This window comes from Podarcis vaucheri (assembly GCF_965113315.1).
Source record: "Podarcis vaucheri genome assembly, chromosome: 6".
Taxonomy (NCBI): Eukaryota; Metazoa; Chordata; class Lepidosauria; order Squamata; family Lacertidae; genus Podarcis; species Podarcis vaucheri.
The window spans coordinates 93,706,701-93,727,371 of record NC_138764.1 but is presented as its reverse complement, the minus strand read 5'-3'; the positions used below and the strand labels follow the sequence as shown (position 1 = coordinate 93,727,371).

At 45.7% G+C, this 20,671-nt stretch overlaps 2 protein-coding genes across 3 annotated transcripts in view; one reads left to right on the top strand and one right to left on the bottom strand.

Annotated features, from left to right (window-relative positions):
* The window catches only part of GNAS (GNAS complex locus), a 182,955-nt gene extending 180,286 nt beyond the window's left edge, over positions 1 to 2,669 (bottom strand). The window contains exon 1 of one of the 2 annotated variants that reach the window (XM_082226294.1): positions 2,400 to 2,669. In XM_082226294.1, coding sequence (XP_082082420.1) covers positions 2,400 to 2,637 — 238 coding nt within the window. In that variant the 5' untranslated portion in view covers positions 2,638 to 2,669. The remainder of the gene's footprint in view (positions 1 to 2,399) is intronic. The other variant, XM_082226295.1, reaches the window with a different exon arrangement.
* Positions 100 to 20,671, top strand: part of LOC309534003 (piezo-type mechanosensitive ion channel component 2-like) — an 81,165-nt gene continuing 60,593 nt past the window's right edge. The window contains exons 1-5 of the mRNA XM_082225744.1: positions 100 to 323; positions 16,876 to 16,971; positions 18,201 to 18,302; positions 18,586 to 18,628; positions 18,850 to 19,039. Coding sequence (XP_082081870.1) covers positions 16,965 to 16,971; positions 18,201 to 18,302; positions 18,586 to 18,628; positions 18,850 to 19,039 — 342 coding nt within the window. The 5' untranslated portion in view covers positions 100 to 323; positions 16,876 to 16,964. The remainder of the gene's footprint in view (positions 324 to 16,875; positions 16,972 to 18,200; positions 18,303 to 18,585; positions 18,629 to 18,849; positions 19,040 to 20,671) is intronic.

Below are 20,671 nucleotides of genomic sequence, written 5' to 3'. Positions count from 1 at the left end.
TATGTAAGCAGCCTATCGGCGAAAGGAGGATCCCTGGCAAAACAGGACTTTCCTCACTTTTCCTCCCTCCGCATGTGCGCTTCCTACAATCTGCTCCAGACGGTTGAGGGGAGCCCCAAGAACAGATTTAGAGGCACACGGGGGAGAAGAGGGGAGGACATTCTACTGCACAAGTGGAAATCCATGCAATGATAGGATCAGCGTTAGAAATTAGCCAGGCGCCAGGCGCGTTTTGCGACCGGCGTGGGTCCAATTGTGACCACATGGAGATCTCTGGAAGCCAGATTGGTGGCTGACATCTCCACCTGGCTGGCCCCAAGCAGGTAAGCAGAAGAGCTTATTTATCGCATTTCTATTCCACTTCTTTCTCCAAGGAGTACATGGTTCATCCCCCCACCCTCGGTTAATCCCTACAACAACCCTTTGAGGTGGCTTAAGAGGTTGTGGCTAGTCAGACACTCTATCCACTAAACCGCACTGGCTTCCTAGAGTACTTCAGCTATGGGGCAGCTACGTATATCTGTCTTTTCAGTGCCAGGTAAAGACCTTCCTCTTCTCCTAATCCTTGGATGGTTGATTTGTATGTTCTGCTGAGAATTTTACTGGTTTGCTTTTATGTAGTTGGAGAGAGACCCAGCATGGTGTAGTGGTTAGAGACACGGGCGCAGGAGAACAGAGTTCAAACCCCACTCTTGCCGTGAAGCTCACTGGGTGACCTTGGGCCAGTCACCTTCTCTCAGCCTAACCTACCTGTGAGAACAGGAAAGGGAAGAATCATGTATGCAACCCATATTTGGGGAAAGGCTGAATTATACCCACTTACTAATATAGTTTATAGCAGGGATGGAAATGAATACAATTCACAGACTTCAGCAATGTGGATTTGGGGCAGCAGTCCTTAATGTGGTTGCAATATGTACACAGAAATGCCCCGATTTTCATCACAGGGCCCGCGGTTCTGGTTGTGAATATTACAATGTCACTCCTGTTCTAAACGGCACTCTCTTACCCTGGAAACCCCCAGAACTAAACCTGTATCTTAAAAAAATAATAATTGCAGCTTCCTCCCACTTATCAAACCACACCAACCGTGAATCAGCCTTTGTTTCTGTCTGGGAAATAATGAAAGCGATTAAGCTTAATTCCCCTTCTTGTAGGCAACTGTTGTGGTTCAGAACACATTAAATACTAAATGTAAAATTAGTACAAAGTGCTTTATAATATTCCACCCCGCTTATCCTTTGTCTCAACAACGATATCATATCCTGAGTTGTAGATGCCACAGCTTCACCCCCAGCCACATGAACCTACTAATACAAGTTTATGGCATCTGTGGATTTAACAACAACAACAACAACAACAACAACAACAACAACCATATAGACCCCCCCCCCCAGTGCTCTGATTTGCCGGCACACCTAACTAGAGCATGTTTCTCATGCAAACACTCAAAACTCTTCTTTCTTTCCTTTTTTGCAAAAGGAGGGTCAATAGGAAAGTGTTTCTTGGCTCTCAGTTTAAGCCCATTACAGAAAAAGACAGAGAAAACTCAGGTTTTTAAAAGCAGCAACAACTACAGTTATCCTCGCATATCTGTCAACATCCGGCTGCGTTGCTAAATCCAGCTTTTAATATATATATATATATATGCGGAGATTACTAATCATTTGAAGGGGGGGGGGAATAACCATGTTGCAACAGCGGACCATCTGGCTCCAAACTTTCAGCCACAAGGAGAAGACAGCTCCTTCGGGATCTATGCATTGATCTTGAGGTTGAGGGGGTTTCTTTGAGGGTGGGGGTTTAAAGACTAGCAGCAGCACTAACTCCACGTCGACCACAACAAAAGACAACAGCAACAAGAGCAACCCAAAGGACTTTTTGCACAAAACCTCCAAGCCAGAACTTTTCTGCCAAACGGCGCCGAAGGGGTGGCTGGGGGAGGCGGGGAGGAACCCAAACACAACAGATTAGGAGTGTGAAACCCAAATACAGACCGTGGAGGGAGCTTGCTGCCGCCGCTTATGAACACAGCCTTTCAAAGCTCGGACACGCCAAGCGAGCGAACAAGACGCCGATTCTCTTGCAAAAAAACATAAAGCAGGCAAGCGGCTTGCTGCTGGCAGACACCACATTTGCAGCCTTGCAGGGGAAAATAAAAAAAATCTCGCCCACCGCGCCCCGCAGACAGACACACAGACAGACCCAGGCACGTTGGCACCCTAACAGTGGCGTAGCGTGGGTTGTCAGCACCCGGGGCAAGGCAAGTAATTTGCGCCCCCTAAACCGTGGATTTGCGCCCCCTAACCCTAACCCCCCGATGTTGCGCCCGGTGCGGCCGGGCCCCCCTGCACCCCCCACGCCACGCCACTGCACCCTAAGCCCCCCCCCGAACTTACCCAACAAAAGCAGCCGGTGCGTCTGCTTGTATTGCCTCTTCTCGGCTTTGAGCGACTTGTCGATGCTTTTGCTCCTCTTGATGTCCGCTTTCTCTTTGGCCTTGATGTCCTGCTTCAGCTTGACCGCTATCGCCGCCGGACACTCGCCGCCGCGGTCCACCACCTCCACTTCCACGTTGCCGTAGGAGGGGATGGGCAGGTGGTCCCCGCCGGGCCGGAGGCTGTAGCACATCCCCATGCTGCTGGAGGACGGGCTGGGACCCGGGAGACCCCCGGACCGGACACGATGCGCGCGCCCCGAGCCGAGGGATGGGACTGGAAGGGGGGGCGTGGGAGGCTGGGTTATTCTCTCCCCTCCTCCTCCTCCTCCCTTTCTCGCTTCTACGGTTTTTTCTTTAAAAAGACCCAGGCCAACTCTGGGTGGGCTTCCCTCCGGGGGAATCCTGCGCTCCCCTTTCCCGGAGTGGCTTTGGAGGTGGAACCGTCTCGTCGGAACTCAAGGGCGCATTTTCTCCGGGTTCATCTTTTGCCCTCTTCCAGTAATTACACGTGACTGAGACGCGTTTACCGTAATCTCCAGAAAACCCGAAGGCGCGGAAGTCACTTCCTTCTGCCCCGACACTTGTCTTTTGGTTGGCTCTCCAGCTCCTCCTCCTCCTCCTCCTCGGGGCCGCTAGCGCAATTTCTTCATCTTTTCCTTCCCCGGTGAATTGCACAAACGACACTGTTGTTGCTGCTGCTGCTTTGAAATAGGGGAGGAAAAAGTTTTTTGTGTTTTTTTTTAAATCAACCCCAAGGAAGGATGGAATAATTTGGCCACGCCGTTAGGTTCCTTTGGTTCCAGCGACGGAGTCCCGTTTAAATCAATGGGATTTCGGGGCGGGGGCGGGGACTCGCTTTGGCACGATGAAACGAGATTACGGGACACATTTAACACAACATCCCGTTTCCCACAAAATCTCTTTTTTTCCCTCTCCCTTCCCCAGTTAGTGACACACCCATGGCCAGGGAAGGATTAGGACCTGCAGAGGCCCCGAGCGCTGGAAAGATGATGGTGCCCACCCATACGAAATTCAGAATTTAAAGCAATACTAAACCGTAACACAATTTTAATTAATTAATTAATTAATTAATTAAAAAATAAATAGATTCATTTCTTGCGGTATATGACATAATGTGGGTTGTTGTTTTTTGCATTGCTTCCATCTGCGTTAGTAGGACGCCCCCTGGTTGGGTGGGGAGAAGTAATAAAAATAGAACAGAAAAATGGGGAAGACTGTGGAGTGTAAGTCTAAGTTCTGATTTTCCCCATGATGACTACTTCTATATATAATTGTTTCAAAATAAAATTCGCGTTTGCAGAGGGTGTGCGTGCGTGTGTGTGTGTCCCTGCTTTGCTGGTGCCCTAAACACTTGCTTGGTCTGCCTATTGGGCGGGGTACTATTTATTTATCCAAAATCCACAGTGGGGAGATTCCTTCTAATGCGGAACTAGTGAGCCTTGGAGTCCTTCAACTGTGCTTGGATTCCCAGCTCCCATCAGCCCGGGCCAGCATGCCTAATGGTCAAGGGTGCTGGGAACTGTAGTCCAGCAGTATTGGAAGGTCCCCTCCCCCCTCTGCGTTATTAGGGGTACTGCCTCTAGGGCAGTATTTTGAGGGAGGGATTCGATAAAATTGGATTAAAGTGCTCTGTCGCCCCCTAGTGCAAACAAACAACAACCATTTTTCAAAAGAAACAAGATTTTTGCCGTTTGGAAAGTGATGGTGGAAATAATTGAAAATGTGGAATGAACAGATGAGTAGTGGGACAATGCACAAACATATTCTGATGGATACTCATTGTCACACAACCTCCCTGCAAACAAATCAGTACAAAATGTTCAGTAATAACTGGCTGTAGTCTAACCTCTGCATAAGATTTGTGTAAACAAATCAGGATTAATCCTCAATGATAGGTTGTCTGGAGGAGCCGGAGGCCCAAGCAAAACGTCACAAAATAGTGAGCTGAAGTCCTCCTGAACTCTTCGTCAAACTAGGGCTATGAAAGACAACAAGATTGCTTCCCTTGCATTACATTTCATGTCACTTTTTTGTTGGGATGTGTATAGATGCTTGTGAAAGGTAAAAATAGCATTTACTCACTCAGAATACTTGTTGCAGAGTAATAGATGCAGCAGCTTTGTTCAGACAGACTTAAAATGGCCACTCAGTTACAAAGACATACCTAAGTCTAGCTTAAAATCTGATCTCCATGCTCAGACTAAGCAGATGTCCTCACATTGCTGGCAGAGCAGAAAGAGGTGGAAAGACTACGAAGGTGTCCCCAGGCAGGTAGGAGAATGTATAGCTACTCAGGGCACATTGGCAGCGTCTAGCAAGCTTACAGGAAAACTCTGTGACCTTCAGCTCCTATCTTGTGCCTATGTTGGTTTCACTGCACTTTTAATATCCCACCTTTTTGAATTGCCCTGGCTCCTGCTCAATGAAGAACTCAAACTCAGGTTACGGTTTCCACCAAAACCTTTACTGCTCAGATTGGTGCAATGCACAGGCAAAACGTTGGTCAAAGGCACAGCGGGTGCTACAAGCAAAGATGCAGTTGACCCAACAGTGACACACCCCTTGCAACCCCTGGGCAGAACTCAGCCCAGCAAGCGGTCCCGATCCTTACTTAGACTGAGCAAGCAACCTACCACTTTTCCATGGTGTCTGAACCAGTCATGTCTGTTGACGCCTGCACTGGTGTCTCCCGGGCCTGGGTGACGGAGGAGTCATTACTGCCTTCTCAGGGGCCAATGGGGCAGGCAGAGTAACAGCACACACCAGGAGAGGCGGAACAGGACATGTTTTTTACCAATTCCTATTGGGAGATGCTGGGGATTGAACTGGAGATTGTCTTCCTGAAAAGCAGATGTCCTGCCATTGAGCTTATGACCCTTTCTCTGACACTTTGGATGGTAGTGGTTATCTGGGGCCATTCCAGCTGCTCCCCCATGTCCGAGTCCTGGCAGCTGCTGGAGGTCAGAGTCATGCTATGTGTCACCCTTAATAAGAACCAGAAAGAGGGGATCTAAACATGAAGAGAAACTATGAGGGTCAGACATTATTAATAGCTCTTTCTCCTTTTCTCTTTCTTTGGGCTTTGGAGAGCACTAGAAGGTGAGTGAGGTTATATTTAGTGTCCCGTAAATTTGCCAAGGCACATTATGCAATAGAAGGGAGTGCTTTACTCCCTGCAGAGAGAGAAAAAGCGCTTGGTTAGATATTGGCGAGGTGGGGAACAGGAACCTGTGTAAAGGTACTGGCTTTGGAATTGGTTTTCCTAGTCAGTGAATGATGGGTGTTTGAGACTTGCAGACTCCCGGACAACAATTGCCGGTAGATGCTTGACAAGGCTTTGCTGCTCTCTAGTCCCACAGCAGAGCTGATGTTTGCGGATCCATATCCTGCCAACACATTAGCAGGTGCTGTTAATGTGGAAGCAGTTAACAAGGCTGAACTTTCTAAACTACGTGTTTTTAAAGAAAAGCAGCAGTGTATTCACAGGTCTTTGCAGACGTAATTAAAATTTATACATCCTGCAGTTTACTTACCTTAACACTCATGACGATAGTTGTATGACCTGACATTTATTCCACTTCCTCATGTGGAAGCGCTCCCATTTTGCACCTTCAGCATAATAATGCCTATTTTATAAACAGCAGAAACTTTCTTCCTATTAGAAACCAGTGAAAAGAATCAGACCGATGTTAGGTAAAGGTAAAGGGACCCCTGACCATTAGGTCCAGTCGTGGGCAACTCTGGGGTTGCGGTGCTCATCTCGCTTTATTGGCCGAGGGAGCCAGCGTACAGCTTCTGGGTCATGTGGCCAGCATGACTAAGCCGCTTCTGGTGAACCAGAGCAGCGCACGGAAACGCTGTTTACCTTCCCGCCAGAGCGGTACCTATTGATCTACTTGCACTTTGACATGCTTTCGAACTGCTAGGTTGGCAGGAGCAGGGACCGAGCAACAGGAGCTCACCCCGTCGTGGGGATTCGAACCACCGACCTTCTGATCGGCAAGTCCTAGGCTCTGTGGTTTAACCCACAGCGCCACCCACATCCCTTTAGACAGATGTTACTTGCGCTAAATTAAAGGCATGGGTACCAAATCTACAAGGACCATTTCTCAGTGTGTCATCTAAACCCAGACTTGCAGTTTGTCTCTTGCTCCCAACAAGCCACAAGCTGTAACCAAGGTTTGGTTCTTGGTGTACTGCTCTTGGTTTGATGGGGAGAGACAAATGAGTTCAGACATGATGCTAAACCAAACCATCTAATCCAGTCCAAATCTGTATTATGGTCATAGACCAGCAGAAGATACCACTAAACTGCAGTGGAGCCTTGTGTTATGCAACGTCCTCCTTGCAAACGCTTCGGGTTACGAGCTCCACTAACCCGGAAGTAGATGCTCCTGGTTGCGAACTTCACCCCGGGATGTGAGCGAAAGTCGCGCGGCAGCAGCGGGAGGCACCATTAGTGAAAGCGTGCCTCCAGTTATGAATGGTTTCAGCTTAAGAATGGACCTCCGGAACGAATTAAGTTCATAACGGGAGGTACCACTGTATGGCAAACAACAAACCAGAAACACAAACCAGTCCTATTTTCTGTTTCCTATTTTGGTCAAACAGAGCGTAATGGTGATCTGATCATCCCACCCCATTGATATTCAGAGGTGTCTTACCAATGAAGCTCTGTTTAGCCATCCTGGCTTTTGATCCAGAAATTCAATACCTCGGGTTAAGAACTTAATTCGTTCCAGAGGTCTGTTCTTAACCTGAAACTGTTCTTAACCAGAAGCACCACTTTAGCTAATGGGGCCTCCTGCTGCTGCCGCACCGCCAGAGCACGATTTCTGTTCTTATCCTGAAGCAAAGTTCTTAACCCGAGGTACTATTTCTGGGTTAGCGGAGTCTGTAACCTGAAGCGTATGGAACCCGAGGTACCACTGTAGGTGGTTTTTAAATATATATAATTTTAACATGCAGACACAGTGATGGGAGAAAGTTTCACCTGCTGAGATTGTTCTGCCTTATGCAGGTTTTTTAAGGCACAGGAAGGCAGTTTCAGTTGTAGTCATTATGTTAAGGTGAGACCATCTTAAGTTAAAAATTCTAGCCTCATCCTGTCCCCTTCTCCCCCACCGCCCCCAACTCCTTTAAAGTGCTCAGGTATTTCCTGTCTCTCCAGTAGCTCCAGCTTTCCTTCCTTACAGACAAAGTGGCATGTGTTGTCAGGAACCATACTGTGGTCCCTTTAATAATCTCAGGTTGCCATGGGACTCCTGATATAAACAGGACAGGTTTTCAAAGATAATACTCTGCATAAATGAGGAGCTATGTTCTGTGTGTGAGCATAAGCACCCTCAGATGCATTTCTTTTTAAAAATAACTCCCTGCTGGATATTTTTAGTAGGTGAGATCCTCTGAACCTCTCCTGAACACCGGGATCAATTCTGTTCAATGTGAATTCCCCCCTCCATTTCTGCATTCACTTCTTCCTGTTTGCCTAAGGGGGAAACTTCCCCCAGAGGGATGTATCCAGAAAGCCAGATACTCTCTTTGCCCTTTGTTATCAATATTTTCTTCCCTGAGTTATCCAGTAAAAGTGGTGGAGGAGGAGGAGGAGGAAGAAGAAATAAGAACCGCACACAATTTTCCTGACTGATGAGCAACTGCCCAAGAATGGAAACAGATCATAAAAAAGTCTTGTCTAAGGCTGGAAAGCATCCGTCGTTAGTATTACTGTAATATGTATGGTAATTGTTCTGAAATAAATGAGGAAGGGTACTGGAAGAAGCAAAGATCACGACTGTTGAAGCAATGATTCTTCAACATCAACTTCGTTGGACTGGTCATGTTGTGGGGATGCCTGATTATTGTCTTCCAAAGCAGCTACTCTATTCCAAACTTAAAAATGGAAACAAAAGAGGTTTAAAGATTGTCTCAAAGCAAATTTTTTAAAATATAGTATAAACACCAACAATTGGGAAACACTTGCCTGCAAGTGCTCCAGTTGGAGAACAGCCTTTACCAAAGGTGTCATGGGCTTTGAAGACACTCGAACTCAGGACACAAGGGAGAAATGTGCTAAGAGGAAGGCACGCTTGGCAAATCCACACCATGATCAACTCCCGCCCAGAAACCAATGTCCCCACTGTGGAAGAACATGTGGATCCAGAATTGGCCTCCACAGTCACTTACAGACTCATTGTTAAAACCGTGTTTATGGAATACAATCTTACTCGGCTTGAGTGATCGCCAAAGAAGAAGAAGACTATGTAATTGTTCTGAAATAAATGAGGAAGGGGAGAATCATGTATGCCACCTTGAGCACCTTGGATAAAAGGTGGGATATAAATTAAACAAACAAACAAACAGAAGTTAAATACAGTTAAATAAATAAATGGTATCAATGTTCCTTAAGGGCCAGTCTCACAATCCTGTCTATTTAGTGTGAAGGCTCCAAAGAGTACACGATGTCTGTTCCGAAAGATCACTGACATGGAAATATCTACCTTGGCAGCAACAGTTTCGGTGGGAAGCATCTTTCGATAAAGGAAATGCATATTTAAAAATACCCATCAGCAAAACAGTGCAAGTCATCACATTCACCCTTTGTCAGCCTGAGAAGTATAGCACTTAGGATGTAATTGATATGGAAGGAAAAAGCACATTTCGAAATGGAAAAGGAGGGTGCTGGTAATAGCAGCAGATAGAAAGACAGCAAGACAAAGGAGAGGGCGATTTAACTGTCTCTGTGTGTGGAGAGCGAGGGCTTCAGCACTTAGGGGTGGGGTGGGGGGAAATCCAGCTCAATTCACATTTTAATACGAAGATACTTAATTTGCAGTTTCTGAAACAATGCGCTGGACCAAAACACAGCTATACTTCAAGAGACAGTTCTCACAAAATATGCTGTGCCATTCTCCAGTCAAAAAATGTGTGTGTGAGTACATATATTAGTGAAAATAATATACAGAAAGGCATTATCTTGGGCAAAATTGCATGCAGAAATTAGGGAAAATGCACCCCAAAATGCTGACTGGTTTTTGTGAGGATGCAGAAATGCGATGAACTGAACTTAAGAATAGAAAAATGAGAAAGCGAAAGAAGCAAAAATTGACCGATTTAGCCATCCTTTACTACACTCCTTCACTGAGAAATAGAAGTAGGCAACTGAGAGCCTGAAATGCAATTTTGATCATTACTGGTGCCTCACCAGGCTCAGAAGATGATAATGTAGGGGTTCAGCATCAGCAAAGGTGAAGTAATGTGCCTTTTCTACCTTTGTGTTGATCATCTACCGCAGGTCTGGGGAGGAGAATATGTAGCTCCCATACGTTGTTGGGTTCCAACTCCCAGCTATGGCCAATGGTCAGGAATGATGAGAACTGTAGTCTAGCAATGTCTTGAGGGTTGCAACTTCCCCTTTCTTGCACATGAAAGTTGCCAGAAGGAGGGCAAATATGTTGCTTTCACCATCCTGTCATTCTCCTCTGTTTTCTGACCTTAGGAGTGACATGTGGCAGTCTGGGATACCTCTACCCGTCACTGGGCTTAGGATACAGAGGGCTCATCCACACATCTGTTTGCCCCACACCTAGAAAGCACAGGGTTGTGTGGTTTTCCACAGGTCTTGGTGGTTTTGCCTTTGCCTCATCACTTTTCCCTGGGAAACTCGCTCTCTAGTGCTAAATTGGAACAGACAGCAATTTGTGGGAAATCCAACTGCTGTTTGTTCCGATTCAGCATAAAACCATGGGCTTCCCCGGGGAGGGCAAACAGGCATGTGGATGAACCCTGTGTGTTGAATTACCATTGCAAGAGATAAGGTGATAGAGGTTGTATTCAACCTAGCTTTTACTCAATAGTACCTCAATATCAGAAAACATCAGAAACACTTGCCTGCGAGCGCTCCAATTGGAGAACAGCCTTGACCAAAGGTGTCATGGGCTTTGAAGACACTCAAACTCAGGACGCGAGGGAGAAACATGCTAAGAGGAAGGCATGCTTGGCAAATCCACACTGTGATCAACTCCCAATGTCCCCACTGTGGAAGGATGTATGGAATCTAGAATTGGCCTCCACAGTCACTTACGGAGTCATTGTTAAAACCATGTTTATGGAAGACAATCTTACTTGGCTACGAGTGATCACCAGAGAAGAAGATAAGAAAACATACTTTAAAAGATTGCTGGAAAAGGTCTTCACTAGGTACTGGAAAGTCAACAGGATGCGGGGGACGGGCCTGTTCTCATCTGGGAGGGAGTTTCAGAGAATTGGGTCCACAATGACCGCTCCCCGCTTAAACGGGGGGCGCCCTTTGCGTGGGCGCGTGCAGGCCCTAGATTTGGAGCGGTCCCAACAGCATAGGCTTGGCTTTGCCTCCCCTCAGGTGTGATACCTGGAGGTCTCCGCCTACCTCAGTCAGTTGTCCAATCCCACCTGGGGGAAGCGTTGCCAAGGAGACCAGGCCAGGTAGGGGAGGGATTACCTGCCCACACAATAGAGGGAGGATCTTACCTAGGAATCCTCACTTGGCTCCAGAGCTTCTCCCACCCTACTCACCCTCAGTTAATGTCTTATTTTGCAGGTTAACTTTTCTTCACAGGTTTTGCAAGTTAACTTTTCTTCACAGGTATGCGGGCGCTGCTACGTTAAGGTCGCTGTTAAAGGGCCGGAAAGGAATTTCCCTGCATTGGCAGGTTTCGCCTTTCCCGTAGCAAAACGTCACAACTTTGGCGGTATCAGGCCTTGGGCGGAATCCTTTAGTCCATCTTCCTCTTGCGGCGGCGATACCAGGGTTCCCCGTTAAAGGGGTTTTCTGAAGGGAGGCTTTGGCCGTACACCGAAAGGTCGCCATTGCTCTCTCCTGCGGCGGCGGCGGCGTAACAGGGGCGGCTATCTCTGCTTGAACATATGTTCTCCAGAGCCGGCCCATCCCCCCCACACACACTGGATAACCCTGATGCTCCCTAGGTCCCCGGCTGGGGACCAGGGAGGGAGAACACCCAATGCCTGAGCCAAGGTCTACCCACATTTGAAATTTAATAAAGTTGTGGCCAATTTAATCCCATAGCACGTTGTCTTGAGTCGTTATTCCACATGACAGGGGGACCGTGCAGGATCTGGGGACTCCGCCTGTCCACGCAATACTGAACACACAGCTCCAGGTGCATATAAACTGAGCATCTGTACCCTTGGAGATTCTCCCAGAGAAATCAGAGATAGGGCAGGGGAGGTGCAAGGGATCAATCAGTTCTTAGGGTATCCCGGATTAAGGGCTTGTAAATTAATGCAAGAACCTTGAATTTGTCCTGGCAACATACGGGCAGCCCGTGCAAGCTTTTAAGCACTGGACGAATGTCCTGTCAACTGTGCCATTTATTTGTTTATTAAATTTAGATACCGCCCTTCATCCGAGGATCGTAGGGTGGTTTATACCAGGCTTCCTCAACCTTGGCCCGCCAGATGTTTTGAGACTACAATTCCCATCATCCCTGACCACTGGTCCTGCTAGCTAGGGATCATGGGAGTTGTAGGCCAAAAACAACTGGAGGGCCGAGGTTGAGGAAGCCTGGTTTACAGTATAAAAAGACAAGCACACATATCGTAACATGACGTAACACAACATAACAACAGAAGAACAGATAAATCAATACACCCCAATGCATCCCGTATGAAAGAGCATAGATTGCTTAATTCAGGCATAGGCAGACTCCAGCCCTCCAGCACTGGGATAATGGGAATTGTAGTCCCAAACATCTGGAGGGCCGGAGTTTGCCTATGCCTGGCCTGGGAGAAGAGGAATGCTTTGCCTGGCAGCTGAAGATATGTAATGAAGACTATGCTGAAATGGTAAAACTAACAGGAATAATTAGAAATCAGGAAGAATCAATTTTTAACAAAGAATGGGAAAAATATATACAGTAATTTATTTGGAAAACCATTGTAAACAATTAAATTAATTAGCAGGATTGATTTAAAAATTGTGGTTAAAAATTTGAACTAAGGAATATTCAAGGATTTTTAAATAACTAGAATTATAAAGGAGATGGAGGAGGAAAAAAAATATAACATAAGGATCCATAAAAGAGGGGAGGGAAGTCAAAAGGGGTATATATATGTATTGTTTCCTATTTTTATTTGATGTTTGGAAAATGAAAATTCAAAATAATTTTTTTTAAAAAAAATGTAATGAAGGCGCCATATATAATGAAGGAGCATTTGACAAACAGGGAGCCACTGCAGAAAAGACCCTGTTCTTGTGTTGTCACACTCCAGACCTCTCATGGAGCAGACACACAAAAAAGGGCTTCAGGTGATGATTGCAAGGTCTGGGGCAGTTCATATGGGTAGAGGTGGTCCTTGAGTCATTGTGGTTCTGAGCCATTTAAGGCTTTACGTACACTTACCAGGGATGATGGTTAACATATGTTGCATCAGATTAACATTTACGAAGTGGATGGAGACTTTCAACAAACAACCTCATCACGTGCCAGCAGGACCCTTCGTGGTTTGCAACTAAAACACAGCTTGGAACTAAAATTTTGTGATCATTCCTGAGAGTTATACATTCAGCGGCTAAAGGAGTTTCACACCGAAGGAAAAAGCAACAACAGATCAAATTGTTGGGAGATTGGAGAAATTCCTAACTGCTGATTGAAGGCTGATTCTGTTCTGACTGGTTATTTTGATCTGGAAAACAGACGAGTAAGGGAAACTTGGAGAAGAAAAGGAGATTGATGCCTGAAAGCCAAGCACCAGCCTAGTTGTTCAGCTGCAAAGGAAAATTAGGATTCAAGTGGGAGGGGGGAGGAGGAGAAAGCCCAGGTAGATCAATACTTCCCATTTTACAGAGCATGAAGATTACTGGAGATTCACCAGTTTTCGTATTACTTTTTGTAAAAAATTAATACAGAGCCATTGATTGGTAAGCTGACCATATTTGGAATGAGAGTTTAAAAGCTCGGCGCAGTTTCCTTTAGCCATTGGGTCAGAAGGCTGGGGCAGTAGCTGCAACCTGCTTCGCTGATATCCCCATCCTGATGCTGAACAGAGGAGACCATGGCAAATTGTTTAGCCTGTGGGCTAATTTTCAGATTAGGTCTGTCACTCCCCTTGGCAGCAGGTAAGACATTTCCACTTAATCCTTAAAGACTTTATGTTGCACCGTGTTTATAAGGGAAATAAGAGAGAGCAAGGAAATGAAATTTCACTAATTCAGCGGACTTGCATCAGGAATGAAACTGACCAACTTAGGTCAGTTGAATGGAATTCAACCAACTGCACACAATCCAGCCAAAGGTGAGCAGTTTTTAAACTGATGCAAATGCGCATACTTAAGTCTCTCCCGCAGATATCAGTGAGAGTTAAAAGTGCTCAGCTTTGTCTGGACTGCGTCCATTGCATTAAATAAACTGATATTGTAGTTTTGAGTTGCTTGCTTTGTAATTATTTGCAGAGGGGAGATTTTTTTTTTAAAAAAAAATCACTGTAGTTCACACATTTATGGGATATGGCTTCTGGTGCTTTAAATGTTTCTGATAGCCGATGTGTAAGAATGCCCAGAGGATTAAATGTTTCGGAGAAGAACATTCTATGGTGTTCAATTGGATCCAGAAACCGTAATTGTCAACTAGCCAGGGCTGTAGGACTGCTGCTATCCATGCTGAAGGTCCCATTGAACGGCTTTTGTGCTCTGCTGCCACCGCAAAATAGAACCCTGCTATACGTAACTGCTACGGCATTAAAATAAATAAACTAACAAATCGTATCAATTGGACTCATGCATTCCTTTGGAAAGAAATCAGACAGGCTGTTTTACAGAAAAATTGCACAACCATTTTAGCAGGAGGAAGTAGGTGTGCTGCTTTATCTGTTAGGTGAGCAAGCAATTGATAATGTCACACTGGGCTAAGCCAAACAAGGGTTAGAGGCACACAGGACATCAGACAATTGCTACTGTTGCTGCATTCCTATATAGACTTACCTGGAAGTAAGGGCTCTGCGGACTTCCTTTTGCACTGGGCTCCTCAGGCAAAGGTCCACACTTTATAGCTCTGCATCTGAGCAGTTTATTTTTGTCCTGACACTTCCCCGGGGAAAACCCGTGTTTTACTGCTGAACCGGTGCAAACAGCAATCTGCAGAATGAGCCAGTCTCACTGCGTTCAGTGGGATTTACTCCCATGTAAAGCATTAACTTAAGGGACGCGGGTGGCGCTGTGGGTAAAAGCCTCAGCGCCTAGGGCTTGCCGATCGAAAGGTCGGCGGTTCGAATCCCCGCGGCGGGGTGCGCTCCCGCTGCTCGGTCCCAGCGCCTGCCAACCTAGCAGTTCGAAAGCACCCTCGGGTGCAAGTAGATAAATAGGTACCGCTTACCAGCGGGAAGGTAAACGGCGTTCCGTGTGCTGCGCTGGCTCGCCAGATGCAGCTTTGTCACGCTGGCCACGTGACCCGGAAGTGTCTCCGGACAGCGCTGGCCCCCGGCCTCTTGAGTGAGATGGGCGCACAACCCTAGAGTCTGTCAAGACTGGCCCGTTCGGGCAGGGGTACCTTTACCTTTACCTTTAAAGCATTAACTTGCAGCCTTGCAGAAAGTTGTAGCCTATGTTTAAAGGCCCAGCAAGCTCCAGCCATACTGTTTGTGATGGACTCTTAAACTCAGTGTTGGTGCTTCAAGGCTCATGTTGGGCAAAAGCTCTCAGAGAGGGGTTACAGTAATATAAGATTAGATTAAAGAAAAGATTAACATGACAGAGGTTGGAAAGAAATATTTGGAAGTTGTTAAAAAATTATGAACATTGGGATGCAGAAAGGGGAGGTATGGGGAAGTCCGAGAAAAGAAGTTTATGAAAAATTGTTATGAAACTATACGTGTTTGTATGTCTTTTTATGTGTGTGTTTGTTTAAAAAACTTTGTAAAACTAATAAAATTTTTTATAAAAATAATAATAATAAAAAAGCTCTCAGAGAGGGACCATCGTTCAGTGGTAGACAGACCCGTGGAGAGGAGCGGGCAGCCAGATACACTTGCCCCTTGCCTCAGAGGGCTAAGCTGGCTGGGAGCCCTCACCAGGGACTAGCTGCTTTTTGATTTGAGTTTATAACTTTATTCCAACAATACTCCCGACCCAGGCCTCAGGGAAGCTCTGCACGGCTCTGTTGGTAGACCAACATTTTTTCAATGAAAATAGGGATGTCCTGTCCCATTAGTATTAGTATTAGTATTAGTATTAGTATTAGTATTAGTATTACAGTGGTATCTTGGGTTAAGAACTTAATTCGTTCGGGAGATCCATTCTTAATCTGAAACTGTTCTTAACCTGAGTACCACTTTAGCCAATGGGGCCTCCTGCTGCCACCACACGATTTCTGCACTCATCCTGAAGCAAAGTTCTTAACCCGAGGTACTATTTCTGGGTTAGCGGAGTCTGTAACCTGAAGCATCTGTAACCTGAGGTACCACTGTATTATTATTTATACCCTGCCCATCTGACTGGGTTGCCCCAGCCGCCCTGGGCAGCTTCCAACATATATATATATAAATATAAAACATTATAAAACTTTCCTATACAGGGCTGCCATTAGATGTCTTCTAAAAGCTGTATAGTTACTTATCTCCTTGGCTCAGGGATCGCATAACTCCATAGCCTCCAACAATTCTCCAATGAAAATAGGGACGTCCTAAGGGAAAGGGGGACATTCTGGGATCAAATCAGACATCAGGATGGCTTCAGAAAATCTGGGACTGTCCCTAGAAAATAGGGACACTTGGAGGGTCTGCATGGCTGGCATTCAGAAGGCCTCAAGTTCAGTTTCTGGCACTTCCAGTCAGCGGCGTAGCGTGGGTTGTCAGCACCCGGGGCAAGGCAAGTAATTTGCGCCCCCTAACCCCTAACCTGCCGCCGCTGCCAGCTTCTTCTTGCTGCTGCCTGGTCTGGTCTGGTGTGGTTCTCTCCCGCGCTCAGCGCTGCGCTGGGCGGCCGCTGCACTGTCCCTCCCCCAGATAGTCCCTTGCTCTCTCTCCGCACCGCACGCCTGGCACCCCCCCTCCACAGTGGGCGGCGACCCAGCGGCTCGGATCGGATTTGCACAGCCAGCACTGCAGTGAGAGAGAGTGAGTGAGCCAGGTAGGGGCAGAGAGCTGCGAGTGCGAGCGCCCCCCCCCAGATGTTGTGCCTGGTGCGGCCGGCCCCCCTGCACCCCCCACGCTACGCCGCTGCTTCCAGTTAAAAGGATTAGATAGCAAGAGACGGGCAGATTTCTGCCTGGGATCCCAGAGAGTCACTCCTACTCAAATATTGAGCTAGATGTACAAATAGCCTGACCTGGAACAAGGAAGCTTCCTGTTTATTAAATGGTAAGCTGGAGGCTTTCTCGCATCTCATGCTGAGGATTTTCTTATGTAACGCTCGGTTGTTTCCCTAGCTATAGGTTTCAGATACAATGGGCTTTCTGTGGTCTATCTCTTCTTCTTGCTGCTCCTGCCGCTGTTCCCCAAACCAAATGCTGTCACCATGAAAGGTAGGCAAGTTTCAGATCAAGGCTGGGGAGCCCTTCTAAGTGCTAATTGTTGGTGTTATGTACTGAAGTTCTCACCCTGGGCCAGCAGAGGGATACCGTAGATAGTTTTCACTCAGGTCCCCATATGCAAATAAGGGATCGAAAGTGACATTCAGTGATTGGATAGTTACAGAAAGTTGTTACAGTTACGTTGTACTGGAGCTCTATATAAGCAGGCTGGCTGAACCCTTCACTTCAGTTCTCTTCTGGGTCTGTGAATAAACAAGAGCTGTTTGAAGAATCGCTGTGTCGTCTGATATGTTCACCGACAACTTAACAGTTAACAGGCAGTTTGAAGGCCTTCATTGCACTCCCTTCCTGGCGTTCTTGATCTTTAAACCCAGTGCTATTTTTCTAGAAAAAGAGGTGCCGGAACTCGCCATGAAGGCTTCCCTTCTTCTCTTATAATGGCAATGGCGCCCACCTGAGAGGTGCCGGAACTGAGTTCTGGTGAGTTCCGGCTGAAAAATAGCCCTGTTTAAATAATAATAATAATAATAATAATAATTATTATTATTATTATTATTATTATTATTATTATTATTATCACTACTACTACTACTACTACTATTATTTAGATTTGTATACTGCCCTATACCCACAGGTCTCAGGGCGGTTCACAGGATAAAACCACAATATAAAAACACAAAATACATAATCAAAATTAAAATAAAACCAAGAATACTTGTTCCAGACAGAAAGACAGCTCTTCAAAGAGAGGACATCTTCAATCAGAGGACTGTACTCCATGAAGTAGGGACACGGCCACGCTAGTGGGGCCGACCTACAACTTTTTGTTGCCCTCCCTCCATTTCCACATACAGAGAGGCCTACCAGAGTTGCATTTGAATTTTGTTTGAACACTGGTGATAGGACAGAATTCTCTACCTCCCCTGAGAAGAAAGATCTAGCTTAGAGGGTGCACACACTGCTCTGCCCACCCTCAACATTTTGCTGCCACTCTTAGTACCCCAGTGTCTGTCACCTGAGGTGGCCACCTCACTTTGCCTAACAGTAGGACTGGCCTGTACCCTAAGAACTTGCAAAAGTTCCCGGAGTGGAGTTCCATACTTTCCAACATTTCTCCGTTTTCCCTCAAGAAATGCCACCAGATAAGGCAGATGCTTTTCTATGCTCTCTCTTTTGGTGGTGGGATCCATGAAAATAAAGTCTACATTTTTATTTTTCAGGGTCCACCGGGCAGATGCTTAGCGCGATCACCTACACTAGCTTCGTTTTCCTTGTGGTTCAAGCAGCTTTTCAGATTGTTTTCCATTACCTGCCACCTAATGGTAAGGTCTGCTCAACATCATATAGGAATGGTTTAACTTAAAGGCAAAGAAAGATGCTATTGCAATATTCTGCCCATCTGCAATTCCCAGCAACTGGGAAGTTAGGTTTTTGCATTTTACATTTGCCTGTGTTGAATTGTGTTTCCCATTTTAATACCCATTCACCCAGTTTAGATTAGAGAGATGCTTTTGTTTCTACCACCCTGAACAATGTGGTATCATCAGCAAACTTGACCACCCCACTGAGTCTATAACTATGGTTCTTTTCCTTTTTTAATAAAAGATTTCTTATGGGAGAAAGTGCTGTGCCACTTTGGTTTTCTGAGGTAAGACTTAATTTTTATCTTACGTTTTCATTTTTATGCATGACATATTGATTAACTATTGTACACTATGTTGGAGGAACATTGTGGGTGGGCATGTTTCCGCAAAGTGATATCTAAGCAAGATACGGAGCACTGAATGTGGGGCAGATTCAGGGAACTTACCCTTCTTGACTGCAAAGCCTTTAACCCTACGGGATACTAATGCACCCTCTTTTCTTTAGGTTTAGCAATCTTAATGCTTGGAACATCATTTGTCTTTTGGCTCCCGATATTGGAATGTTTCTCACCAGTCTCACAGTCACACGACTTTGCAAGAAGATGGTCAAGCTTCTCAACCAGAAAGCCCAGCTTCATCCAAGGAACCAAGACCTGTTTCCTTGCGATGATGAAGAAGAGATGGAAGAGGAAATGGTAATTATGTAGACCTGCGTTCAAATTTCTTGCCCTTGTAGCATATGAATAAGGATTGCAAGGGGGAAGAACAAGTGTTTTCCCCCCCTTTTTTTTTGAGTTGTTATGTAATAAGAGAAACAAAACCCAGCAGAAACATACATAATATATAAATGCATTTACACAACACATTAAATGCATAAATGGATTATGGGCTAGATTAAGCATACCACTCTTCAAATATTTCATTACTGAGCTAACAATAGACCAAGACTTAAACATTTTAAATAGTTCACTCTATCAACCAGTGGGGGAAACCCTAACTATATATATGTTCTTAAGCTAAATTTCAGAAAAGGGCAGCCAAAATGACCCAGGGTTAGGAGCAATTCACCTACGGAGAAAAATTATAATATTTGGGACTTTTTGGTTTAGAAAAAAAGTCAAGTAAGGGGGGATGTGATAGAGGTGCATAAGAAAGTGGATAGGGGGCATATTTTCCTCCCTCTTTCGTAATTCTGGAACAATGAATGTTAGAAGATTCAGGGCAGGCAAAAGTCTTCACGCAGCACATGGTAAATTTGCTCTCACCTGATATAGGGATGGCCACAAGTTTGGTGGACTTTAAAAAGAGGATTAGGCAAAATATATGGAGGATAAGGTTTTTGATGGCTACTGTTATGTACTGAAGCTCTCACCCTGGGCCAGCAGGGGGATACTGTAGATAGTTATACAAATAAGGGATCGAAAGTGACGTTCAGTGATTGGATAGTTACAGAAAGTGGTTACTGTTGCGTTGTAGTGGAGCTCTATATAAGCAGGCTGGCTGAACCCTACAGTTCAGTTCTGTTCTGGCCTGTGAATAAACAAGAGCTGTTTGAAGAATCGCTGTGTCGTCTGATATGTTCACCCACACCTTAACAGCTACTAGGAATGAAGGAACTGCCTACACTACCAGAAGCTGAACATTTCTGCATAACAGTTTCTGGGAATCACATGTGGGGAGAGAGCGGTCACAAATCCTCTTGCATGCATCAGGTTCTCCACTGTGAGAACAGGATGCTAGACTATCTAGTCTTTGGTCTGCTCCAGCAGGACTATGTTATTAGATTATAGTACATTTCCTCTCCTCACACTACCTATTTCTGGATCACATCAGCTGCTGGATGTACGAATGAAACAAAGGGATTGCTACTAGGACAGGACATAGGAGGGTGTCTCCCACATTTGGTCGACCACTGGGAGAACAGGATGCTAGGCTAGATAGATCCGCAGGGATCTTCTTAAGCTCCCGAGTTGTGATGTGTGCTTTCCTTTATCCCTCTCAGTAGGGACAACCAGCTGGAATGCATTAATTTTGCACGATGAGCCGCAGATTGAGAAATATTTAATGATGGATTATTTGCACCGACTTCCAGGCTTTGTATTCTGAGCTTTCATATCTTTGTCTTCAGGGAGGTTGCTCATTCATTAGGCTGAAGCGTGACATAAACCGGGTTGCAAAAGACTCAGGATGAGCTTATCTCTCTTCTAGCAATCACATTCATCTATTTAGGGACATCGAACACTTTGGCAGTTTGAAGAACAACCATGATAACTAGGTGAAACGGCATTGTGGGCTCACCATGCTTTTGTTCCAAGTGAAATGTCAAA